Source organism: Coturnix japonica, chromosome 7, assembly GCF_001577835.2.
Source record: "Coturnix japonica isolate 7356 chromosome 7, Coturnix japonica 2.1, whole genome shotgun sequence".
In the NCBI taxonomy this organism is placed as follows: Eukaryota; Metazoa; Chordata; class Aves; order Galliformes; family Phasianidae; genus Coturnix; species Coturnix japonica.
In genome coordinates this window covers 10,711,072-10,723,542 of record NC_029522.1, presented here as the reverse complement: position 1 = coordinate 10,723,542, position 12,471 = coordinate 10,711,072, and the positions used below count along the sequence as shown (strand labels likewise).

Below are 12,471 nucleotides of genomic sequence, written 5' to 3'. Positions count from 1 at the left end.
GATATCTTACTTTTAATTGCTTTAAGATTCCTATCTTCAGGCCTTTCCTTGCAGCTACAAAAAGCCTTCTCTTCATGGGCTGGGGACAGACACACAGATGTAGGCAGTTAACAATAACATGATTGCAGAGGGTGGGACTTTATGAATAGCAAATCAAAAAATAGTAAAAAATATTATGGGGACTAGGGGCTGAGTTAAGTGCGTTTGGATTCAAACAGGAGGAACGGTAGTAGAAGGGTACACACTGCTACCACTGCCAAGCCCTGGTGACAGTCGTGGCCCTTCTGTGTTTGGCTCTTCACAAAGAGAGTTTACAGACAGTCCTGGCAAGTAGCTCAGGAACTGGCAAGAGTATGGAAGGGGAGAAAAACGTTTATAGCTAATCATCTGCTCAAGAATGGCCAGCAAATCTGAGGATTTAGTAAAAACGGGGCCCTGCATACTCCTTGTGCCAAGTGGGAGGAAGGGCAGCAGTGTGCATGTGCACCATCCCAGGTGGTTTGTGAAGGAAAAAACACAACAGAGAAGCTAAAAGGAAAAGCACCACAGAAACGATGCATCTGCAGCAGTTGTCTTTCTTCAGCACTCAGCTTGGACATGGTCAAAAACCAGGGAAAACAACAGACTTGTTTTTCCCCTCCACTAGAAAGAAATCCTGCCACCTCTCTGACCTAAAAACACAAAGACCATCAAAGCCAAATACTGCACAAGAAAGGTAAAAGACTTGAACTCACTGTGTGTCTCTACATTGTATTTACCAAGGTTTTCTCATCAGAAAAGTGTGATGCTACTCCAGAGGTGCTGGCATAAAGCTCTCCCAGAAAGGGGTGCTGTACAAGTGTCTAGACAGACTAAAATTAAAAAGAACAAATAATATGACACTGCCCACTGTCTACAAGCCAGGGCCAGATTCTCACAGAGAGGAGTAAATCACTAGAACTGTAATCATAGCTAGTGGAGTTATCTTAATTTACACTAAGCAAGAATTTGGCCCAGAAAAATATTCCTGTCAAGTCTGCAGCCAAAAATTCCTCTGCTAGACCACATTCCACCAGCTAAACTGCCAGGAAAGACAATGGCAAAAAGAATTTAATTAAAAATAGAGATCAGGGAACCAGTAGCCTTTTCAGGCTCCATTCTCAGCTTCCTCTTTTGACAACTGAGTATTTGGGTACCCCAATTTCCCAGCCAAAAAAAATGGGCACCTACAGCTCCCTGCTCTCTGTGAGCATCGACTGAAGCATCCTATGTGATCAAAGCTCAGTCATCGTATCAAACAACATCTGAATGCTCTAAAACCCTGGGTCTTGGATGGAAGCATACGCACTTTGCTTTGCTGAAACAGCTCTGTCATTGCTCTTGGAAAATCTGAGCCTTGAAAAGGCAACTCTCAAAGACTGTAGGTGTCAGTCCTCTGACTCACCAGGGTACTGCTAGGGAACGTTACTGCCCCAGACCACACAAACCCACTGGCACAGTGGGTGAAGGAGAAAGTCCTTCCTCACTGTTGGCTCCTGGTGCTGAAATACAGGTATGCACAAAGAGCACTACTTTTCCAGCTTTCTTGATCGTATTTTGTCTCTGAACTTAAACTTTTGTATTGATTAGTATCTCAACAGAAAGACAGTTTTCTGCACACGCTTCTTTTTTTCAACTCCACCTGGAAGTCATCAAGTGGAATAATACACCAGGGATGTGGAGCAATGCAATCACGCCATCGGCTCATAAGGATGATGTCACGTGGTGCCTAATTGTAGCAGGTCCTTTCTTCTCTTTTACTCCTTAATTATCATTAAAATATTTGGCTTTTTGCATGCTTGCCTGCAAGAACATCTGCAACTGTGCATCACACAGAACCTATTTCTTCACAGCCCCTGTGTTCTGCACAAACATCCCTAAAAGGTGCTCACCTCTGCACTGCTTGTGAAACGCTTGTGCTTGAGAAAGCCACTAATTCCCAGGCAAGACCCTGTTTTGTACACCTGATACCTGCACTTCTAAAAGAACACAGTTACAGCCCCAAGGCCGGCCGAGCATTGATTAACATGTTATTTTGTATCCTCTCACACTCTTCAAGGACAACACTCTTAGAAACTTGCTGGGGAAGAAAAAAAGAAAAATGATTACAGTTTTTGTGAACAGTTTTCACAGACGCACAACATAGAGAAAACCATCACAGCTCTGCAGCCCACAGCCAGCTGTGCAGCTCATTACTGTTGAGTGAGGCCCCACTGCTTTGTTACAACCCCAGCAGACTCTATGGGCTGAGCAGTATTCCTCCTGTGCAGGAAGGAAGGGGAATCACACATCCTCCGAAACATCATGAAAATACTTCTTTGCAAGCCTCCTCTGCAAGCATCCCGAGTTACCCCAAAAGAGCAGCAACGGTTAAAAGCAGCAAAATGGACAAACAGATCAGAAAGGCCTTGAGTGCCGGGCAAGCAGCTGAGCTCAGCGCAGCTCATGGCACTCAGTGCTCCCCTACATCTCAAGCGTGCCTCCAGCTAGCAGCTTCCTCAAATCTTCCATTACAGTGGTATGGCCAGGACGTACCAGTCCTGCCTCTTTTGGATCCAGTCCAGAGCCCACTTGGATGGCAAGGGAATTATTTCCATTGCTTCCAGCAGCCTTGGGACGAGGCCAAGCTGCCTGCCCAGCACTGACTCAGCAACAACGGCTGCAGAGGAGGTGGAAATGGTGCCTTTCTGCATTACAGAGGCTGGGACCATACAGCGATCCAGTAACACCAAGAAGGATTCATAATGGCAGCCAGCATTCAGAAACATGTTCACAGATTCACGGGATGAGTCCGTGTAAAAGTCCAGGAAAATGTATGCTCCCAGCAATGCCTTCCAAGCTCCACACACTGCTGACAGCATCTTTCCTCCACTGCAGGATCAGCATGAGGGTGCCACAAGTACAATGTGCTCTCCCATGGCCACCTTGCCCATGGCCACCAAGAGGCACCACCTCATAGGCACTGGGGTCATGCTGGGACCCTGTCCACACTGCTCCCTTTGCTGATGGGCAGGACAGAGGTGTCACAGAAATTCAAGCAGCTTTTCTAATGAGCCACAATCAAGAAAACTAGTGAGCTTCAGCTTCTGGCACATATATACTGTTTTCTGAACAAGGGGCAGCAACTCATGGCAGCCCTGCTCTTCCCATCACTACTAACCTCACAGTTCTCAAACCCATACCGGTATTTGTTTTTACACTCTAAAATGCTGAGGCTCTCCACTGTCTGCTGTCAATAACCACTCTGATCAGCTACCATCACATCCAACCACAAACACAGTTTTTACTTCATCCACTTGAGTTTTGATCTGTTTCATTAAGCAAACAAGCAGAACTTGACATCATTTCTTTTTTGTTTCCATTTACTTGATGGATTGCATCCCCTGCTTTAAAAGACATCTTAATAAAAACAATCCAGAAAACTAAGGAAACTGATAAAAAGCTCCCACTGTGAAGAAAGCAGGGGAAAGGGCATAAAGAGTGTATGCTAAAGGCTTTTTCGTGGTGTTTTTTGTTTGTATTTTTGTGATGCCACCAGAGAGAGTGTATATAAAGAAACACACACAGGGGTGGGAAACCAAATCCTTGAGTCTGAATTTGGAGAAAGATAAATTAATGCATTTATAGAAGAAATAGCAACAGAGTACACACTAACTACAAAGCTGAGATCCAGTTGGGCTGAAAAGAGATCCTGAGCAGATAAGACAGCAAAGACCAGCATGGTTTGGAGGACACACACTTAGCATCTGATATAAAGGAAAACTAGAGGGAACACCAAGATGGAAAAACACCAAGATGGAAAGTATGACAAAATTGAAAAGGACATGCACATTTATTACTATTCTTCATGTCTGCTGCACAGTCAGTATTATAATCTCCAGTCAATGAGAGCAAGTCTCACTTTACATTTAGATGAAAATGCTTGAAAGAGTTAATATAGATAAAGATGGTAAAAAGCATCACTCCATTCTTTTATGAACTGGATAAAAAGCCAACCAAAGCAATGAAGTTGCTCATGGACAAATGAGAGAATACAGGACAGTGAGGAAGTAGATTCAAGTAGGAAGGAAAACAGGCTTTTAGATATTTTCCCCCCAGATGAGGTTTCAGCCCATGCTCCCAAGGAAAGCAGGGTCTCACACTAGGTGGATTTCCAATGAGATGAGGAAGATGCACTCAGGCATACAGTAAGAAATGGCATCCAGGCAAAAGAATTTTATGATGCATCAGAGATTATTTTTTTTCTGTGCTCATTTTGGGATTAGAAATACCTGAATTAGTAGAACTACCAATTAACAATTTGGAAAATCAGATATTAGCAATGGACCAGACCTATTTATATGCACAGTTAATTGATACTGGATGAAGGTAGTGACAGAAAATGCCTTTTCACCATGTGTTCTGTGTACACTGCTGTTGAACCTCATTTGTCTTCAGAATTTGCCATTCAGATTCCCCACCCCCCCAAACATAAGCTCTTCTACAATCTCTCACAGCCTCAGAGGCCACTCTGCTGGAAGAATTCAGCCCCACACTCTCCATGTCACAACACTTCATGGCATGACACAGAATCACATTTGATTTCAGTAAGCCTAGGAAGAAGCACCACCTTCTCAAGCCTGGCCTCTCCTCCAACCTAGCACAACGCTTGTGTACAATGGATTCTCAAAACAAGGTGCTCGTCTGGCCACCCATACATGCACACACGTGGCCCTGCCTTCAGGTGACTCATGCCTATACCACAGCATTTTGGCATGACCAAAATGCAGCAAAAAGGTCTTGAAGTAGATTTACTTATAGAAGCCAATTTTAAGGTACAAATGCTATTCTGCTCGTTTATCTGATCCCTTAAAGAAACTGCCCACAGAATTACACAAAAAGCTTCAGATGAACATATACACCCACTTTCAGGTTGGTTCCCAGTGCTGAATATGAAAGTCTGAGGGTAAATCAATGTGGGAAAGTATGGTGGAAATAACACAAGTATGGTATTGTACTGTTGAAATAATACAAGTATAACGTACGGTTGGAATAGTACAAATATAGTTGGAATAAATAGCCAGAGGGTAACTAAGGAAAAGGACTCACCAACTCTGAGGCCTGCAAGATAGGTGCTCGCTGATGCCAAGGCTTGCCACAAGAACTCCACAAATAAGCATCCTCCAGAAAGAAACCTTACCTTAGTCGTGGTCAGCCCTTAAATGGGATCTGGGAGAGTTGAAATCAAGCTCCACCCCTTCTGGGAGCACAGCTGAATTACCTTCACCTGTGCTCCCCCAGCTGATTCATCACTTGCCTCAGATGGTTAATCAGAGGTTCAGGCTGTGATCAACTATTTCCCTTACAGGGATCCTTCCATCTTCCCTTGCACTGAGAGTGCTTAGAGACCTCTCTCACCTGCCTGTTTCCCAAACAGGTATCAGTGTCATGGGAGGAGCAAAGCCCACACCAGGTATCCACCAACTTTGCAGTACTGGGGGGAGCATGCTTAGAAACATCTCTTCCATTCCCACCTCCATGCTTTCTTCATTTGAAAAAACAAAGCAAATGAACCATGCTGCATTATGTTTCATAGACACTTTTGGATGGAGAGAAAGTTTCTTTCCAGCAGAGTTTCCATTATATATTTGCTGAAAGTAGGGGGAGAAACAGTATTTGTAAGATGCCTAAGGCCACACTCACTATAAAACAGAAATAAGCCAGTAGAGTCAGGGCATAACTTTGTTGCCCACTGCACAAGGTTTCAAAAAACAGATCCTCTCATTATGGCTCTTGAGATTATCTCCTCCCCAGTAACATTTGAAGCACATTTATGAGAGCCATAGAGCAACAATGCTGTTTTAATCAAATCATTAAATGGGTGCACTGCCTTGTGCCCATATCCTGGTATTTATTCCACATCCTGACAATATTCTGGATTTGTACAGACCATTCTCTTCCAATGTGTCAAGTGACTTCATAGATGCTGGGCCAGTGTAAATCTGTGTATCACCACTGTGACTTTGGCAGATCTACATCAGTTTGCATCAGCCAGGATCTGACTCACCAACTGATCCAAAACCCTCATGTGATGTGAGAACTACTTTTCCCTTTTAAAGAGAGAAAAAGGAGTTCAGAACTAGATGTCAAAGGTTTTCTTAACCTTTTCCACTTAAACATACAGAAAAGGAAAGCAGACAGAAATTCCCTCCTTTTCACAGCATAACATCTGTTGAGAAATGCAGCTTGCTCATAGAAAATCCTACATTATGAGGCCTGGCCGTTGAACTAGCTTTCCCTGTATGAAGAAAATCCACCTGAGACAGTCCCAGTGGAGTCTTCAACCTAGGAATCATTCAGCATCCAGCTGAACAGTCATTTGATTCTTGGAAGATTAGTTTCCCTACCCTAGGCTGTTTTTGCAAGATACCAGATGACATGCAGTTATCCTAAAATTCCCTAACTGCAACAGAAGCACCTTACAGTCCCTTTCATTGAGTTGGATCAGCACTTGAAGCCATCAACCTCTTCTTTCAAGACAGGAGATCTCTGATACTTTTCTCCTGGACTAAACAGGCAGAAACCCTCCTTCCTCTCACTATGTGACTGCAACTCATCCTGCTCTTTCACCTTAAAGCTCCAACACTGGAGGTTTCTGGTTACATCAGAAGCATGTTTCTTAACACCAAAAACAATCTTCTGGTTTCCTCAGATGTCTAGGAAAGCCTACAAACACAACTTTACGCTATCCCAAAAGACCACAAACCTAAACCACATAAAAACAATGAGCACCTTGCCTGAAGTACAGCAACCTTTCAATGTTCGCATCCATTCTGAGGTGCTGGCACAGCTTATGAACAGCTGTGACTGGAATAGCAGCAGCATACGGAGATGGAAAAGAGCTGTTCCACCCAAACTGGTCACACTCTCCATCAGTCATCCCAGTGCCCACTACTTTGCTCTTATTATTTTAAGATGTAGACAAATTTAAAAAAGAGATGCTGACATTCCTCTCCAGCTGATCTAGTCACTGATGAGGGAGGTCTCTTTTCACTGGCACAGACTTTCCATTGAGCAGCAAACGCAGTCTCTCCGCTGTCCACGTGTCAGAAACAAAGCCATTTCTGTCCTGATGCTTTCCATATGAAACACCAGCTCCCATCTTTCTTCTCTCTCCCTCCCTTTCTTGTTTTATTACTCATGCAGCAGCTGTAGTAGCTTGCAGATGAGTGGAACGTTTCCTTTGGAGCTGCGTAAATTTTCCAGACTGACATGGAAGGCCAAAAGAAAGAAAAGAAGAAAACAACCTCCAAACAAACATCATGAAGTGCTTTTCACTAGTAAGAAGCAGACAGCAGGCACAGCAGGGCTGTGGCCCTTTAAGCCACAAGTAAAAGATCAAAGTCCCTGAGCCGCTGTACTCTAGGATGTGAAGGACCTCAGAACCAGCAATGCACCAGGGGTGCCCAGGGAGGATAAGCACAGAACCCTCACCCAAAAGATGACAGCACCTTGCACCTGGCTGTGAGGAGTCCCGTATGAGCAGAGCTCAGTGGGGAGAAGAGTGACCATCAGCTGTGAGGAGCTGACAGGGACAAGTGGCTGCACCATGGTTGCGCACCTCATGCATCTGTATGCCTCACCAGATTTGTACCTGTTCAGGTTATGGACCAGAAGCAGTCAGACGCTGCTTATGGCATCACATGGTGCTGTGGTCGCAGTGCTCAAACAATACAGAGTCACAGGCTGCAATGAACCCAGATATCTTTTATTAGACAAATTGATACTGGCTGGGAAAAATGAATTAAGTTTTAGGGTCACAGGACAACACAGAGGAAGGTGCCAAACCAAGTCTCTCACATCAGAAATAGGGACAGGCCCTGAGGAAGGCCTCTATAAGGTAGCCCTAGTTGAAAAATTTGCTAATAAGAAGTCTCCAGCTGGGAAAAAAAAAAAAAAAAAAAAAAAGACTTTTATTTAATCTAAAGCGTTTTATTAGGATACATGAGTTTTGGAACCACCACATCACCATTTAAAGTTTCACACACCCAAGAGGTGATGCGCAGGGGCAGACCTGAATCAAGCAGTAAAGTCTCTAACATCACACCTAAGGCTGTGATGAGAGTATAAAAAACAAGCAGACAGGAGCAGCTCTCTCTCCTTCTCCTCCACCTATCAAACATTCTCACTGTGGCCTTTGCTTGCTGGAACCTTTGTTTTCCATTCAGCACCCTTGAACAGCAGAAGGCAATTAAAGGCAGTCCGCTACCTCAACCCCACCAGTATAAAGCATGATGCTGATTCCCCTTCCAGACTGGAGGCAAGACAAGTCAGCAAGGGGTAGAAACTGCAAATGTTTGCAATCCAAGAACCCTCCTTCTTCTTGGAAATGAAGCATACCCGCTGAAGAGTCAGGATTAAAACCAAATGCCTAACAGCATAGTAGCCTATTAGTAGTGAAAGCATTTTTTAAATCTAATTTACTTGTCACGCTGCATGCATTTTCCTCACTGCACAATCCAAACAAACAGTCACTTTCACTTTGATTTCCAGTCACTTCACTCAGTTGCATGGGAAGAACGTCGCAGTGCAAGAGCTGCAAAGACAGCAGGTGGGCAAGATGATCCCATCCAAAAAGCACAAACCTTGCTTACAGTATGTTTTTTGGTTTTGTTTTTTTTTTTTGGTTTTGTTGTTGTTGGGGTTTTTTAATTATATAGATGGAGATAATTTCACTGATTGCAGTTTATGTCAAAGCACGTTGATTTATAAGCTCCATCACGGTCAAATGTCAACCTTATTCCAGTGTGCATTTAAAATCGACCTTGGGAGGCTGTAAATTTAAGGGCAGGACTTGCAAATCAGGACACGAATTGGACTCTCTCAGAAAGGCCTCTCACAAGCCAGTGTCCTTCTCCTTTGCATGCCCCCCCATCAATCACATTGTCTTCCGGACTCGCTTCTATTCCCGGCTACCTCCCTACCCCTTGCTGAGAAGGGGCTGTTGGCACCCTCGTGTGATTTAAGCCCTAGATTTGCACGCAGGTCCACAACACTGGCAAATAACCAACAGGATTAGGATGTGTCAGACATGGTCTATAAGCCTTGTGTTCAAAACCATTATGACACTTAAATGCGAATGTCTGTGGGACCTTCACCAAGCATTAATACGCTATCTGTGTGTGACTCAGACTCTTTAGTGTACATTGTAAAGTATACCACATGCATCTTAATACTTCTCTAAACAACACCACCACGTGTAATGAATACACAGTTGCACTGAGCGGAAACACTCTGGATTGGAAAGGATCCTTCATGTGAGAACAAAGAGAGAGCAGATACCTGTTTCAAATAACTAAGAGCACCAGAGCAGCTTATCAATACAGTGAAAAATATTAAAACATTAAAAATAAACAAATCCTTGCCTTTATGTCCAAGTTTCTTACACCCAGCTCCCGCCTGTCCCGCTTTCCAAGATGAGGCAGCATTAGCACTATGTACCAGTTGTCTCAAAAATACCAGACCCCAGAGGAGGGGGGGGGTTAAGGTCAATTTTCAGCTATTTATCTACACTACTTCACAGAGGTGATTCCACACCCACAAAGAGCTCTCAGCTGCCCTGTGCTTTCACCCTGTGGGATGGGGTGCCTGGTCTGGCGCAGCCCCTCTTGTCCCAGCCACTGTTCCTGTGCACCCCAAGCCTCTAACAGTGACCCTCGCAGCATCTACAGGAGAAACAAAGAGTTCCAACTTGTCTTCTAACTGAAGATCCAAGGAGAGGTTTGGCACTCTGATGCAATGCAAGATGTCTAACTACCCCGGTGCACAATGGCTGAAGCAATTTCCTCTAGGAAGGGAGAAGAGACGCAGCCAGGTAGCCCTCCCCACCAGCTGCTGCCAAGGCCACAGGGTGGCAAGTGCAGCCTGGCTAGCACAGGTACACGCAGGGATGTGCACATATCTCCATGCTGCTGTCTCTCAAGCTTAGACAAGAGAAGCATTTTCTTAATGATGCTGGAATCAAGTAACCAGCTATATTTAAAAAACAAAAGACAACAGGACAATTCTTCAGTGGATTAGAAACAAGAAAAGTAGAAGGAATATCACAGTGTTGTTGTTTTTTTTTTTAAAGCTTGTGTCTTTAAAGACCATCTCATTGCTTTGCGAACCAAGCATATGACTTTTAAAGCTTTGAAGTGGCGATGCTGGGAAGGAAACACAGCCAAGAGAGTACTCAGCTCAGACACTCAAACACATGTAGTGCCCATCAAAACTGAAGCCAACAGAAGAAAACCGGGATGGTCTCAAATATAACAGCATCAAGCTGGGGAATACACTTAAAGCAGATCTGTACTCTGTCTCTCTGTCCTATATCTAGCATAACAAGAGAGGAACAGAGAGGAACGTAAGAGGGATTCAGCATCAGTCTTGAAAACCTTTATTAATTCTCCAAAATTCAGCTTTACCATCTTAAATAACACTTCCATCAATTACGATACTTGTGAATAATTTTTAGAAGGCTTTGAGTGTTGTGATCAAAAGTATTTCTATCCTTCTGCAGGACGTGACAGATCTGGTATGAGGTGGACTATTACACAACTGCTCAACATACTGAACACCAACACTGCTCCACCAGTCAGCAACATCCATTTTTTCTAAGGACAAACACAATCAAAGTTGGCCATGTGCAGCTACAGAGTCATACAGAAACAGCTTCCTTCTTACGTTCCTGTACCACGTGTTCCAGTGCAGAATGGAGAACCAATGCACTGGAGCTTTCTCAGTGTAAAAATATGGCGGTATCCAGAAAAAAACCCACTAAGCTCAGAAACTTCAGTGTGTAATTACTGCATTATACTGAAGAGCTTCTGTTACTTCCACATGGAAATACCGCATTGCAGACTGGCTATATATCTTTATATTTACGTAGCCTACTCAAATCTATGTACTGCCTATTACAACGTAAAAACAATGGTGGGTTGAGAGGTGTGGGGGTTAAAACACCCCAAACAAATAAGTATATTGAAGTTCAGTATCCTCATGACTGTGTATTGCTTACAGGTATATACTCCATTTCAAAATCACTTGCCATAAGTCACACACACAATCAACAATTAAACACTTATAGCACGGATTGCAGGGCTCTACACTTACACAATGCTTTAATGATTTATAACAGCAGATTCTGTAATTAAGGGGAATCAGAAAACAATACGGACAGCAGTTTCCAGTTTGTCTTTCCTTTTTCTCCATCTCCTTCTACAGGATGACAGGAGTTTGCTTTCAGCATATGGAGCAAGCAGAGAGCATGGACTGGTGCTCAAGTCTGAAATACACTGCCTTACACATGTGGCTGTTCTTGGAAGTCAACCATTTCTACAAGTTATATTCAAGATGCATGATGTACAATAATCACTTGTGCTGCACTGTGGCTGGACCCAAGATGAAATAGCAATATTAAAAGAGATGTTTATGTGGTGGCCAACTATGCCATTAAACTAGAACAATGGAGATGATGGGGAAGCAGGATTATTTTCCAGTGTCATTTATGCCTTTCCAGTAGCATGGAAACTTTTCCTATAGGCTCAAAAATGATTCTGTCTGANCATTGAGATGTAAGAGTTGCACTAGATTAGTCACTTTGGGATTCTCTGCTCTCACACAGCACTGGGGTCTCCAGGCCCACTTCCAGGATGGGTCATCTCAGCCTCCCCACCCCACAAAGACCATACCTCAGCATCATTCGTGTCAGCCATTTCAGAACAAGATAATACATGATTAAAAATACACAAAGAAAGCTCTATCACAGAGTCAAGGGCAAAACAAAGGTTTCCTTGATTCTATGCTTTCAGGAAACGTACATCCCCCTTTGAAGGATCAGGGCTTGCTGTAGTTGAGAGCTACTGGGTCATCCAAGGCAAGAGGAAACCTTATCAGTTCAACTACACAATGCTGTTCTCATCAAAAAGATCTGTTCAGCCCAATGATACATGTGGAAAAGGCTGGCTGGCTTGCAGTATAATCCAGAATATGACACTCAAACCCTGCAGATTTTAAATTTATGAATCAACCACATGCACGGTGGCCCCGTGCAGCTACCTGCTTGTTGTGCTCTGGGAATCACATGCTAGAGATTGCTCCGTGGCCTGCACAGAAGAGAGCCCCAAAACACATTCCCAAAAGACCTCTTGTCCACAGAGAGATGATGAGCCCAGAGTCCTCCAAAGGGACAGGGCAGTAGGGGCAGCTTGAAGTTTGAAATTCCACATTTAGAAGAGACATACCCAACTACTGCAGATGCCCTCCACACACTGATTTTTTTAATAACTCCTCAAACACTGCTGGGAGGGCACAGCATGAGGAACAAGCTGAAGCCCCAGGTCCAGCCCCTGCCAGTCCTCACTTTACAGCCCACTGACAGCAAGACCACATGCAGCTCCACGGGATAGATTCCTTTCAGCCTCCTCCCTCCAA

At 43.9% G+C, this 12,471-nt stretch overlaps 1 protein-coding gene across 4 annotated transcripts in view; it reads right to left on the bottom strand.

Annotated features, from left to right (window-relative positions):
- Positions 1-12,471, bottom strand: part of KLF7 (Kruppel like factor 7) — a 58,542-nt gene that overhangs the window by 42,166 nt on the left and 3,905 nt on the right. Inside the window, exons 1-2 of one of the 4 annotated variants that reach the window (XM_015868208.2) lie at positions 5,107-5,206; positions 11-79 (exon numbers count right to left, since the gene is read on the bottom strand). The exons of the other annotated variants lie outside the window; for them this stretch is intronic. Of the exons in view, the coding sequence (XP_015723694.1) occupies positions 11-76 (66 nt within the window). The 5' untranslated portion in view covers positions 77-79; positions 5,107-5,206. Of the gene's footprint in view, positions 1-10; positions 80-5,106; positions 5,207-12,471 lie in introns of those variants that run through there. 4 annotated transcript variants of the gene reach the window in all.